At 43.1% G+C, this 14,719-nt stretch overlaps 1 protein-coding gene across 1 annotated transcript in view; it reads left to right on the top strand.

The window, feature by feature from the left end:
* The window catches only part of TTC12 (tetratricopeptide repeat domain 12), a 103,795-nt gene extending 90,363 nt beyond the window's left edge, over positions 1-13,432 (top strand). The window contains 3 exon segments of the mRNA XM_075840981.1: positions 607-706; positions 10,856-11,081; positions 13,020-13,432. Of these exon segments, the coding sequence (XP_075697096.1) occupies positions 607-706; positions 10,856-11,081; positions 13,020-13,089 (396 nt within the window). The 3' untranslated portion in view covers positions 13,090-13,432.
* The last annotated feature ends 1,287 nt before the right edge of the window (positions 13,433-14,719 follow it).

Genomic DNA, 14,719 nt, shown 5'->3' on the forward strand with positions numbered 1-14,719 from the left:
TGACCTTAACTGAGTTAAGTGAGGTCTGCAGTTCTTTAGATGTTCATCTGGGTTCTTCTGTGACCTCCTAGATGAGTCGTCATTGAGCTTTTGGTGAAAGTTTGGTATGATGGCCACTTCTCGGAAGGTTCAACACTGTTCCAAGTTTTCTCCATTTGTGAATGACGGCTATCATTGTGGTTCGATAGAGTCCCAGAGTCTTAGCAATGGCTTTGTAACCCTTTCCAGACTGGTAGATTTTAAATGACTTTGTTTGGAATCTGTATTTGAATCTCTTTAGACGTAGCATCATGTGCTGCTTTTTTTAAGACATTCTACTCTGCTTCACATTGCCAGACAGATTCTGTTTAAGTGATGTTTCGATTCCGAAGGTCTGGCAGTAATCATGCCTGGGTGTGGCTAGTGAAATTAAACCCAATTGTCGATTGAATTTAGTTTACTGGTTGATTTAGTAGCTAAGTAGTTTGATGATATGAAACATTCAAGTGTGACAAATATGCAAAAAAAAAAGTAATTGGGAAGGGGTCATCTATCAAAATATTTGATTGTATGGTTTATGTTATTTTGTTTGCATTCTATTTATCCTTTTTTTGTCCATCTATATAGGCAGGTGGAAAGAAGACATCACTATATGCTGTAAAGGTGCTTGCTGTATGTACCAAAGAGAATACCCAAGTGAGGAAAGAAGTTTTTAAGTATGATAAAAGTAAGTGTTACTTGAGTAACAGTAAGGGCATGCCCCCACGTGGCGGAATTCCTCCGCAACTGTCTGCATCAATGCCGCACCTAATCCGGGTTGCGGATTACGGCTGCGGATCTGCCCAAAATGTGCAGTAAATTGATGCGGACTAGCTGCTGCGGACTGCGGTAAAAGTGCTTCCCTTCTCCCTATTATCAGTGCAGGATAGAGAGAAGGGACAGCACTTTCCCTAGTGAAGGTAAACAAATTTCATACTTACCGGCCGTTGTCTTGGTGACGCGTCCCTCTTTCGGCATCCAGCCCGACCTCCCTGGATGACGCGGCAGTCCATGTGACCGCTGCAGCCTGTGATTGGCTGCAGCCGTCACTAAGACTGAAACGTCATCCTGGGAAGCCGGACTGGAGACAGAAGCAGGGAGTTCTCGGTAAGTATGAACTTCTATTTTTTTGACAGGTTGCTGTATATTGGGATCGGTAGTCACTGTCCAGGGTGCAGAAACAGTTACTGCCGATCGCTTAACTCTTTCAGCACCCTGGACAGTGACTATTTACTGACGTCTCCTAGCAACGCTCCCGTAATTCCGGGAGCCCCATTGACTTCCTCAGTCTGGCTGTAGACCTAGAAATACATAGGTCCAGCCAGAATGAAGAAATGTCATGGCAAAAAAGCAAGACGCATCCGCAGCACACATAACATGTGCATGACAGCTGCGGACTTCATTGCGGAATTTAGAATCTCCATTGAAGTCAATGGAGAAATTCCGCCATGAGTCCGCAACCAGTCCGCCACTGCTCCGCAACAGACAGAGCATGTTGCGGACACCAAATTCCGCTCCGCAGCCTATGCTCCGCAGCGGAATTTTACGCATCGTCTAAACGAACACTTCTAAATTAAAGTGGAAGTCAATGGAGAAACGGCTCCGCTGCGGATTAACGCTGCGGAGTGTCCGCAGCGGAATTCAAGTGAAATTCCGCCACGTGTGAACCCAGCCTAAACCAAACTATAGTATTTGATTCCAAAACATGGAAAATGTTCATGACAAAATCACTTTGGCCAACCATGATGGCAATTATGTGTAAAGGACTTGGCATAGTCTGTGGTGCAAGGACATCTTTATAAGTGGTTTAGGGGCCCTAATATCATTATTAATGTGAACTTGAATTGTCAAAAACAAAAAGCAAATATCAGTATGGAGAACGATTCAAATTGTCAAGTTTAAGAATCTCAGCATGAGACTTTGTTCACATATGCACTACGATTTCCGTTATTCTGTTCCATCAGCAGAACAGAATAATGGGAAAAACTGAACTGCTGAATCCATCTGGAAACCAGTGGTGCCCAGACGAAACCCATTGACTAATGGATTTCCATCATGATTTCCGGCGCTTTTACAGACAAAGAAAATGCATTTGTCCAGCAAAAATGATGGATTCTCTGATGCAGATGAGAAGAGCGCCTAATTTTTAAAGATTGTCTCATCTCTTTTTATGAAGGTGTGATACTTAATTTATATCCTATCAGCAGAGGTTCTCTGTGGCCCCCAATGATTGCTAGAAATAAGTCGCAGCAGCACATGGAAAGCTTATCCAACTTTATCTCATAACTGCTCTGCTTTCACCTGAGGCTTCATGGTTGGCCATTGACGATGTGGCCTCCAGAGTAAGCCGTCAAGAACTGAAAGAGACAAAGTGGCAAAGTGGTTTCCTAGCGCCATTGACACTCAGCATTCGGCGGGTGTCACAGTGGTCGGACTCCCACCGATTGAACATTGATAGCAAATCCTAGCAATATGTCATCAATGTCTATCCTGAGACAAATTTTTTTCTATAAAATACCCTTACTAGTGGATCCCTTGAATGACTTGTGGATCCCTTGAATGGAATTCATTGGTCAGTGGTTATTCTTGCACCTACCAGTATAGTGCCTTTAAGGTATCTTAAGAATTACATAAAGGGCTTTGCCCATAAGGGAAATTTACCTCTGGGATCCGCACCTATCTCTAGAATGGAGCCCCCTAAACCTCGTCCTGCCTCCGGCCACTTCCTGATTACATGGTTGATGGTTACATGGCTACGCTGTTTCCCTAACTCCCATAGAATTGAATGACAGTTACGGAAGCAGCGTAGCATGTGAGCTACGCTGTTTTCGGCATTTCCGACCATATAATCAGGAAGAGGCCCGGGAGGCAGCGGGAACCGAGAAATGTAGAACGGGGTTTAGGGGGCCCCGTTCTGGAGATAGGTGCGGGTCCCAAAGGTGGGACCCACATCTATCTAACATTTATTGCATATCCTGTGGATATGTCATAAATGTCCTTGATGGGCGAACCCCTTTCATATAAAGCCCTATGTCTGTTGATGGATCCTATTTTAGCAGCCATGTGACCATAGAGTAACTGTTTCACAAAGGGAAATAAATCGAATAGTTCTAAGTGTGATGCAGACATTATCTCTCATCACCTCACAAAGTTTACTATCAATTAGATAGAAATTCCAAGCAATTCTAAAAATTGATTAACAGCAGACTTCCTAATTAATTATTGAACATGAAGGCAGCGATTACGGAGTTTAATCTTCTCTTTATTTATCTATGATTAGAGTAGAACTGCATAAATTCCTGCATTTTTAACCAATTACAAGTATACATTTTTGCTTTTTGTTAACATTTTAGAAACTTTCCCATGCTATGAAACTTAAATCAGTATACACAAACTTTATAGCTGGTGAGATGTTGAAGATTCGCTGAAAGATGATGAAAGACTGATGTAATGTGTGTGATAAAACTCACTGTCATGGTTGTATAGAACTTGGTAGGAAACTTGTGGCTCCATAGCTGTTTTGAATTATATTTCCCAGCATGCACTCTCAGTTGGCCGTGCCTAAGTGTCTTCCATTTTTGCCAGTATGCTCTGCATGTCAGAATTGTAAAGCAACTGGAAATCTATAGTTGGTCTGCCCATGCATTATGGGAAGATTCATCAAGATTAGGGAGGTTTGTCCTAACATAAATATGTGTAGTGAAACATACTAAGATTTTTTGGCTTTTTCTTGCATAAATCTTTGTTGATAAATACAGTGTTAAAAGATAGAAAATAAGGAAAATAAATATACCATGAACTCATTAAGTGAACTGAAATGTTTGAGACATCTAAATAAAACAATTCATGTATGATAAGTGTGGCCAATAAACTGCAAATAGGAGGAGTGCACTCTTATTTTGCCAACTTAAACTTGGCCCTACATCCTTATTAGCAATTTTCAGACATATGTTTTTATATCAGGTCATTCATTAGTGCGTATATACCGACCCTGATCTTAGTATATGAGCAGTTCTTCTTTCTTCACATGAATTCTCCTATGATTAATGACTCTAGTCATAAGGAAATATATACTGTTCAGCCAAAACATTAAAACCACCTGCCTAATATTTTGTAGGTCCCCCTCATGTCGCCAAAACAACTCTGAGCCATCAAGGCATGACTCCATGAGATCTCTGAAAGTGTCCTGTGGTATCTGGCACGAAGACATTAGCAGCAGACCCTTTGAGTCTTGTAACTTGCAATGTTGGGCTTCCATGGATTGGACTTATTTTTGCAGCACATCCCACAGATACTCCATTAGATTGAGATCTGAGTAATTTGGAGGCCAAGTGAACACCTTAAACGCTATGTCATGTTCTTCAAACCATTCCTGAACAAGTTTTGCAATATGGAAGGGCAATTAAGATCAGCTGAAAGAGGGCACTGCCATTAGGGAATACTGTTGTCATGAAGGGGTGCACTTTGTTTGCAACCATCTTTAGGTAGGTGGTAAGTGTCAAAGATGGATCCCAGGTTTCCCAGCAGAACATGGCCCGGAGCATTATACTGCCTCCACTTTGCCTTCTTCCCATAGTGCACCCTGGTGCAGTGGCGGACACAGACTGCAAAAGGCCCCTGTGCAGATAATGTGCCAGGGCCCCCCCGCCCCCCCCCCAATACCGACAAAGTTACCTAAACATATATATGCATATAAAAATAAACCTTACTAATAAAAATTATGAAGGAAGATTTATATTGTACATTTTATTACCAGTTTAGAACACAAGTAACACATTTTTTTCCGGGTTAAATTCTTATCTAAACTAAGTCCCTAAATGTGGGCAAAGAAAATGAAAAACCTATACTCACCTCCTCCGGCGCCTCCGTTCCCCCTCCGCAGCCCCTATCCCTTTCTGTGTTTACAAAGCTGCTGTGGTGACGCGCGGTCGATGGCACATGACCGCTGCAGCCAATCAATGCCCTCAACAGCGATTTGCTGTGGAACTACTGTCCTCAGCAGCACACCAATGAGGAGTTATTGGCAGCAGCGGTCACGTGCCATCGGCAGCGCGTCACCAGTGCAGCCTTGTACACTTGTAACACAGACCGAGACAGGAGGATGGGGGCTGCGGCGGGTGAACGGAGGCGAGGGAGGAGGTGAGTATAGTTTTTTTATTTTCTTTGCCCACATTTAGAGACTTAGGTTAAATTGAATCATTGAATATAACACAAAGCACTCATGCAACTGAGATGCAATAATTTAGATGATCTTATCATGCTTAGCTTACTGCACTGTTACCTATCAAGCAGGACTGAATCTCAAGATATCTACAGAGGGGGCTGTATGGCGTTATCTACAGGGGGGACTGTATGGCGCTATCAACAGAGGGGGCTGTATGGCGTTATCTACAGGGGGGACTGTATGGCGCTATCTACAGAGGGGTCTGTATGGCGCTATCTACAGGGGGGTCTGTATGGCGCTATCTACAGGGGGGACTGTATGGCGCTATCTACAGGGGGGACTGTATGGCGCTATCTACAGGGGGGACTGTATGGCGCTATCTACAGGGGGGACTGTATGGCGCTATCTACAGGGGGGACTGTATGGCGCTATCTACAGGGGGGACTGTATGGCGCTATCTACAGGGGGGACTGTATGGCGCTATCTACAGAGGGGGCTGTATGGCGTTATCTACAGGGGGGCTGTATGGCGTTATCTACAGGGGGGCTGTATGGCGTTATCTACAGGGGGCTGTATGGTGTTATCTACAGGGGGGACTTTATGGCGTTATCTACAGTGGGGTCTGTATGGCGTTATCTACAGGGGTTCTGTATGGCGTTCCCTACAGGGGGGGTCTGTAGGGAAAGTCATACAGCCCCCCCCTGTAGGGAACGCCATACAGACCCCCCTTTAGGGAACGCCATACAGACCCCCCTGTAGGGAACGCTATACAGCCCCCCCTGTAGGGAACGCTATACAGCCCCCCCTGTAGGGAACGCCTTACAGCCCCCCCCTGTAGGGAACGCTATACAGCCCCCCCCCTGTAGGGAACGCCATACACCCCCAATCACTCAAAAAAATGCGACCTACAGTGTGAAAAGACAAAAGACATGTATCCCCTATCCACAGGATAGGGGATACATGTGTGATCGCTGGCATTGATAGGGAGAGCGGGGGACCGAAAGTCCCCCGAAGTTCTCCATCACTCACCTCTGACTTCCGGTGTCTGCGCAGCTCAAGTGTGACCGGCGCTCCATTCATTTCTACGGAGCTGCCGACACAGACCCCGGAAGTCCGAGGTTTGTGATGGAGAACTTCAGGGGACTTTCGGTCCCCCGTTCTCCCTATCAATGCCAGCGATCACACACGTATCCCCTATCCTGTGGATAGGGGATACATGTCTTATGTTTAATGGCAGAGCGGGGAGATACTCCCTGCTCTGCCGTAGTGTTCCGTGGCATCGCGCTGTAGCAGCCATAGCGGCAGCTAGCGGAGATTCCGGCCAAGGTGGGGGCCCGTGCCGGCAGGTGACGCGGGCCCCCTCATGCCGCGGCCCCGTAGCAGCCGCTACGGCTGCTATAGCAGTAGTTACGCCCCTGTGTTAGGGGGAGTTCACACTGAGGTTTTTTTCGCGAAAAACGTCAGAAAGTGCCTCCCATTGAAATCCATGAAATTTTTCCTGCGAGCAGTAAAAACCGCATGCGGGAAAAAGAAGCGCAATGCCCTTTCTTCGGGCGTTTCTGTCTCTGACTTCCCATTGACAACAATGGCAGGCAGAAAATGCGTTTTTTGCTGCGTTTCCCTGCCCACGGCCCGATGGCCGAAAAACGCCACAAAAAAACGCAATGAAAAACGCGGGAAGTGTTCTACCGGCAGGTCAAAATATGCCTCAAAATTCCGGAAGGAATTATGAGGCAGATTTTTCTACATAAAAACTTCTCCCTTCTGACATGAACTTTTTAACTTCATCTACCTGTCCTCTGCAGTCTGCACGTCCTCCACTCGTCCTGTGTCTGTCCTCCGCTCATCCTATGAGTTCTCCGGCAGTCCTGACTGTACTGTCCAGCCGCCCGAAGTCTTACGTCGCACCGCCCCCTGTCCTCTCCCCTGCCTGAGCGCTCCTCCTACCACCAGCATCGCCGTCCTGTCCTATTCATCTGTGCCAGATTGGCAGTGCAGTGTAGCGGCTATCACCGGGCCCGGGCACCCGCCCCCTCCCTCCCGATTGGTAGTGCAGTGTGGCGGCTATCACCGGGCCCCCGCCCCCTCCCTCCCCTCATGCCTAGTGTTGTGATGCTACTAGGCATGAGGGGGCCCGTGCCGCCAGGCCTGGTACATAAAATGTAATGTGCCTGTCAGGGCGACACGGGCCCCCCCATGCCGCGGGCCCCGTAGCAGCTGCTACGGCTGCTACTGTGGTAGTTACGCCACTGAACGGGCCCCCTTCCCACGCGGGGCCCTTGTGCAGCTGCACCGGCTGCACATGCGGTATGTCCGCCCCTGCCCTGGTGCTAGCTCTTCCCCAGGTAAGTGATGCACACGCAACCAGCCATCCACGTAATTTATCAGACCTTCGTCCATTGTTTTGAGCTTACATTCCCTTTGTAGGTACTTTTGGTGGTGGACAGGAGTCAACAGTGGCACTTTGACTGATCTGCGACTGCAATGTACTGTGTGTTCTGACACCTTTCTATTATAGTCAGCATTATTTTTTTCAGCAATCTGTGCTACAATAGCTCTTCTGTGGGATCGGACTAGATGGGCTAGACTTTGATCCTCATGTGCATCAATGAGCATTGGGCGCCCAAGTCCGTATCACTGGTTCTCGTAGTTCTTCCTTGGACTACTTTTGGTAGATACTAACCACTGCATATCAGGAACACCCCACAAGACCCGCTGTTCTGGTGCTTTTCCGGTCCCATCTAGCCATCACAATTTGGTCCTTGTCAAAGTCTCTCAGATCCTACACTTTCCCATTTTTCCTGCTTCCAACGCATAAATCTCAAAAACGAACTGTTCACGTTACTGCTAAATATCCCACCCCTAGAGAGGCACCATTGTAATGAGATAATCATCTGTCAGTGGTTTTAATGTTATGGCTAAACGGTGTACATTATGATTTAAAGGGTTGTCTCCTGTTGACAACCCATTTGTGTAGGAATTAGTATCAGTGAAAGCTGATTTTGCTGTAGGCTATACATTTTTTTAATAGCCGCATGAAAGGGAAATATAGTATTACATGCGGCCATTCAAATTAATGGGCAACCATGTAATACATGGATTTCTCGAGTCTGTCAGTGGGAGAGTTGCTGTTTGTTAGTGGCTCCGCTCCCTAGCTCATAGAAGCAGGTCCACGTGAGACAACCCCGTACAAGTGTGTCTGTGTTTGTCAGTAATAAGCAGCGGAGCAGTTATTGACCCCCATCAATCAGTTATTGATAGCCTATCCTGAGTATAGATATTCAGGAAAACGGCAGCACAGCCACAAAAAATTCTTCAGTGTGAAAGGACAACTCCCCAAACATGGGTGGTGCACACAGCAAAGAATCCCAGGTCCAAGGGAGACAATCAATATGCAATCGAATAAAGGAACTGCAGCACTCAAGATAATCCAAAGAAGTGTATTTGATTTATTCACCAAGCATAAAAACACTTGCAACGTTTCAACCCATGAATGGGTCTTTATCAAGCATGGTGACATAGATACGTGACATCATTTCCCGTACATCATTTCATGTAAACAAAGTGTTTAACCCCTTCCCGACATTTGACGTATCCATACGCCAAAGTCGGGTAGGGGAAGTATGGAGTAGGCTCACGGAGTGAACCCGCACCATACGTTGCGGGTGTCGGCAATTTGCTACAGCCGACACTTCAGAGTAACGAGCGGCATCGCGCTCGAGCGCGATCCCGCACGTTTAACTAGTTAAATGCTACGGTCAATAACGACCACAGCATTTAAATCGTTAGAAAGAGGGGGGCGACCCCCTCTAACAGCTCATCGCGCCCCCCGCAACGAAATCGCGGTGGGGCGATGGTTGCTATGGCTGCCTGGGGCCTAATGAAGGCCCCCAGGTCCGCCATCTTTGTGCACCTATTAAGCCCTGCCTCCGGAAGGGCTTAATAGTTGACTGTCAGAATCACGATATACTGCAATATATTAGTATTGCAGTATATCGTGCAAGCGATCTAACGATCGCTGGTTGAAGTCTCCTAGGGGAACTAATATAAAAAAGTAAAAATGAGTTAAATAAAGTTTTTTTTGTGTAAAAAGAAAATATATATGTTAAAAGTTCAAAAAACCCCCCTTTTACCATTTTCCTCCTAGAGTATAGTAAAAAAAATAAAAAATAAACATAATTGGTATCGCCGCGTCCGTAAAAGTCTGAACTATTACAATATATTCTTATGTAACCCGCATGGTGAACGCCGTAAAAAATAAATAAATTGTAAACGTCAGAATCTCTATTTTTTGGTCACCTAATCTCCCACAAAAAATTAAATAAAAAGTGATCGAACCGTTGCATGTACACCAAAATGGTATTATTAAAAACTACAGCTTATCCCTCAAAAAATAAGCCCTCATATAACTTAATCGACAGAAAAATAAAAAAGTTATGGCTCTCGGAATTTGGCGACACAAAATACATTTTCTTTTTTACACTTAGGTTTTTACTTGTAAAAGTAGTAAAATATAGATAAGACTATATATATTTGGTATCGGCGTAATTGTATTCACCCACAGAATAAAGTTAACATGTTGTTTTAATTGCACAGTGAATTGCGTGAAAACAGCGCGCAAAAAACCATGGAGGAATCCCTGTTTTTTTCATTTTCTACCCCACAAATAATTTTTTTCCCGTTTCTAAGTACATTATATGGCAAAATAAATGGTGCTACGAAAAACTAAAACTCGTCCCGCAAAAATCAAGCCCTCAGTACTATATCGACGGAAAAATAAAGAGTTTATGGCTTTTGGAAGTTGGGGAGGAAAAACGAAAATGAAAATCTGAAAAAGGGCTGCGGCGGGAAGGGTTTAAAAAAGTAAATACATCCATAATAACATTTATAAACATCTCCACATGTTCCTTGTGAGAAAACCTTATTAAAAATGTGTGAATCGACACTCAACATATCTGCACAAAGTACTCCGAACTCATCTAACACTCAGCGTCCTAAGATTCCCATTGCGCATGTGCCTACATCTGAATTTCAGGATCCCCAATGATGTCATTTAGGAGACCACCTAACCTGAAGGATCGTTTAGTACGTGCCGATATTGGCTCCCAACATAAGATGAATATTAATAAAAAATGATGTTTTCCATGCTTGTGATACAGTGTCCCTGTGTATATCTGTACGTTGGGGAGACAACTCAAGAATGTCAGTCACGTATCAATCAACATAAATATACAATATAGGGGATGGTGAATAGAATAGTGGCATAATTTATACTAGATGTAAAAACTCACCATTATCAACTTCTGGTTGTTATAAAATTGGGATTTCCATCTTTTGAAATGAATTAAAAGGATAGTTTTTCTTCAAATATCTATCTTAGTACTTTTAACAGAACTTAAAATGGGGTTAGGTGATTCTGAGGTTTTTTTAAAGGCAACTGCCAGGATCAGTTTTTTCCTTGAAATATGGAAACTGTGTTTGGACATTCAGCCAAATCTAAGATTGGATCTGAATGAGATAAGTATACATCTTTCTTTTATACGATTCCTCTGTTTAGGATCCACCTGGATTTTGGGGGTTAGTTGTGTCCCTTTTTTAAGAAATTAGTGAACAATGTTCATTGTGTTCAAATATTTCTATTTTGTAAACATCCTAATTCATATTTTCTTTAAGACTTTAACACACTGGTGAACCTGCTACGTTCCGAGGATGAGATAACAGTTGGGAACACTGCTTTATGTTTGGGAAACTGCTTTGATCTACCTGGAGCTGCCTCAACCTTGTTACAGACTGATATCCTAAAGTTGCTTCTGACCCATGCTGGTGGAGTCTCTTCGAAACCCTCTGTACAACACAATGCTGCTATAGCATTAGGGAAACTCTGTTCTGCAGAGCCAAGGTAATTTATTGTCTCATCATGTGCAGTAAATGAAATCCAGAAGTAGGTAGTCTATGGCAAACTTTTTCCTGTATGAATTCTACTATACTATACTAATCTATTCTCATACTATAAGCATTATTTCTGTGCTGATTATATAAATAATATATCATTACAAAAGTTGGATACTTTTTTTTCTGATACTGAGCTCCAAATTCACTGCTTCCCATTCATAGATTTAAAGGATATGTATATGTTTGCAATACATTTTTGTATGTTTCAAAGCATCAACAATAAAATGTGAAGCAAATTTGCACAGTCTGAATTGAAAAAAATCCTGCTACTTTGTTTGTTCAGCTCCTTTTTTGATTTATAGATATCCATGGTTACAGACTACAAACCGTGTGTGTGTGTGTGTGTGTGTGTGTGTGTGTGTGTGTGGTCTAATACTGCAGTCATGTATTACTTTACTACGTCTGATCCCTCTTCTACAATCTGTAGATTACCAATATAGAGGTATATTGAAGAGGGAGTAGAGTTACTCATGACTGCAGTATCAGACTACACACTGGGTTTGTTTGTAGTCTGTAACCATGGATACAAATAGGTCTGCAGAGAAACCTTATCCTAAATATGGTAGGAACATGGAGTTAAATCATAACTATTAGCAATGTTACTTATTTTTTATTTTAGATGCATTGGAACAATAAATAAATAAATGGGCTGCAAAAGTATCAATATTATTTCAATGATAGAATTCTGGCTGCCTGCAGCCACAACTAGGCGTAGCTTATTTATATACTGGTTCATACACCTCCCATTAAACAAAATAATACCTTGTAAGTTAATTTCTAAGCTCCCTCTGTGGGTTGTTGTAGGCAACCATTTTTAAAGAGGTTTTCTGTTTTTTGGAAATATAAAGGTTTGCATTATACTTACATATAGTCATGTCCAGATTCTTGTCTAAGGACTTGTCATTCATGTTAACGATACACTGTTTGACTGCAGCAGCCAATTGATTCTTGCAGTGGTAACATGTCCTCTATAGTGAGACATTTGGCTGCTGCAGTCACATGATGTGGAGAATGCGTCACCATGTTTCTGAGTATGTAGGGTGGAGGGTAAGTCAACTATTTGAGCGGTGTTGCATCCTAGGTTATAGAGATAGAAACAATGGGCTTTTTAGGGTCTTTCTGAGGAATTTCTAATAAGTGTGTATCCAAGCAAGTTGAGTACTTTAAAGGGGTATTCAAGTCTACAGCTTGTTTTACCTATCCCCTGAATATATGATAACTGCTAGATCAGTAGGGATCTGACCGCTGGGACACCCACAGATCGCCAAAACAGGGACCCTGGTCCTCCGATTCTCCATCCACTAGACAGCGGCTGGGAGGAGTTTTAATGGAGTGGAGGCGAGTATGCATGGTGCCGCTCGATTCAAAATCTATGGGGTTGACAGAAACAGCTGAAGACGGTGCTGTTCCAGTCAAAGTCTATGGAGCAAACGGAAAAGGACCAGCTCTGTTCTCGACTATTGCCGCTATCCCCATTGACTTTTAATTGAGCAGCACCGCCTATGCCCTGCCTCTGCTCCATTCAAATTCCTCCTAGCAGCTTTCCTAAGAGGACAAAGGGGTATGAAATCCTGCAAGCATTTTTTCACCTATGCACTGGATAGGTGATAAACGCTAGATTGGTGGGGGTCTCAGTGGTTGGATCCCCACCAATCTAGCATTTATAAAAAAAACAACTATTTTGAGGACAATGGAATGTTTGTACATTTTTATCATACATTACATTTTAGTTATAATTAACTGCACATGGAGACATAACTGATTTAGCTACCAGTCATTTACACAGGAAGATTTAGATTCTATGTCCCCACACAGCTCCACCACAGCACCTAAGGCCTTGTCTTGAAGCTTCTCGTATTTATTTTGTTTCTTTGTACTTTTTTAGATACATCATGCCACTTCGAGAACTTCATGGAATTGAAATTCTGAACTCTTGCATGAAATACATCAAATGATTTTAATCTTTTAACCTTTAACCCTATACAAGTAACAATAAAAGTGTTAGCAGCCAGAGGCTACAGTTTATAAATAATAGGCAAAAGCTAATAAATTAGTTTTCAAATGTTTTTTTCCAGTTTTTATAGTAAAACCTTAAGGTATTGTTGGTGCTATAGAACTACAGAACCATTTCTGCTGATGGCCCATTACTTGTTTTATATAGCAATATAGTAATAAATACATATAAAATATATACACATGTACAAACATTCAAAGAGCAATTGAAAAACCACTAAATAAAAATTTGGGCAACCGGTTTGATGTATTTATTGCACTATTATACCTGAATACGTGTTGGACCAGTGTATGATTTTTTTTTTTTGTATGAATTGAACCTTTGCTGTTTTCACAATAATATAATATACCAATAAAAGTTTTTTTTTTTTAAGTTGATTTGTGATCAGGTTGACTTATATACTAGCAAGTGAAAAAAAAAAAAATTCTATATTTTGGGACGACTATTGTGACACTGTCTGTTTTGTTAAAAAGGAGAATAATAGTAACACTCTCAGGGGATAGTATAAATAGCTTCTTTTTTTTCCTACAGATATTAAGTCTCAGGAAAGGGGATATATTGTTAGAAGTTATTGAAGAAGTTATATTGTTAGAAGTTAAATTATTTAAATTGTTTGCAGTGGGTCTTCCTAATACTTGTGATGCCACTAGTCCCGCCCCTTCCCTTTGAAAAATAGCCATTTGCCTCTGCGATCTGACAAAGCTGAACTTCTTTTTTGAAATACCTTATCTGTGTGAGACCAAAATAAAGAATATATTTATACTATCATCTGAGAGTTCACACTGAGTTTTTTGACTAGTTTTTTTTACGCGGAAAACGCGCCGCAAAACTCATCAAAAATGGCCCGAAAATGCCTCCCCTTGATTTCAATGGGAGTCGCGAGCGGTAAAACCACCTTGCGGGAGAAAGAAGCGACATGCCCTATCTTCGGGCGTTTACGCCTCTGACCACCCATTGACTTCAATGGGAGGCAGAGAAAGCGAATTTCGCGGTGAAAATCGGTGAGCAGGGAGAGGAAAATCTGCCTCAAACTTCCAAACGGAATTTTGAGGCAGAAATTCCGGCTGGAAAAAACTCTGTGTGAACATAGCCTAAAGGCTATGTTCACACTGAGTTTTTTTTACGGGGAAACTCCGCCAAAAGACTCGCGGGAGCAAGGAGCGACATGCCCTATCTTCGGGCGTTTACGCCTCTTACATCCCATTGACTTCAATTGGAGGCAGAGAAAGCATATTTCGCTGCGTTTTACGCCCGTGGTGCTCAATGTCCGCGGGTGAAAAACGCTGCGAAAAACGCAGCGAAAATCGGCGTGCAGGGAGAGGAAAATCTGCCTCAAACTTCCATTGGCTCCATTGGAGTCCTCCATTGTAGATCCGTCCGAAATTACAAGAGACTATAGTACAGAATTCTGCACTATTGTCTCTGATAAAATCACGGGTTCGATGGGTTCTATTGGCCGCCGATGGTGTCTGTTGTGCAACTTAACCGTTGCTTCCACCATTTTCTTGTTCTGCTCCTCTGATGGAGCAGAACAATGGAACACACCGACGCAGGTGTGAACGAAGCCCTAG

This window comes from Rhinoderma darwinii, chromosome 10 (assembly GCF_050947455.1).
Source record: "Rhinoderma darwinii isolate aRhiDar2 chromosome 10, aRhiDar2.hap1, whole genome shotgun sequence".
NCBI classification, from domain to species: domain Eukaryota; kingdom Metazoa; phylum Chordata; class Amphibia; order Anura; family Rhinodermatidae; genus Rhinoderma; species Rhinoderma darwinii.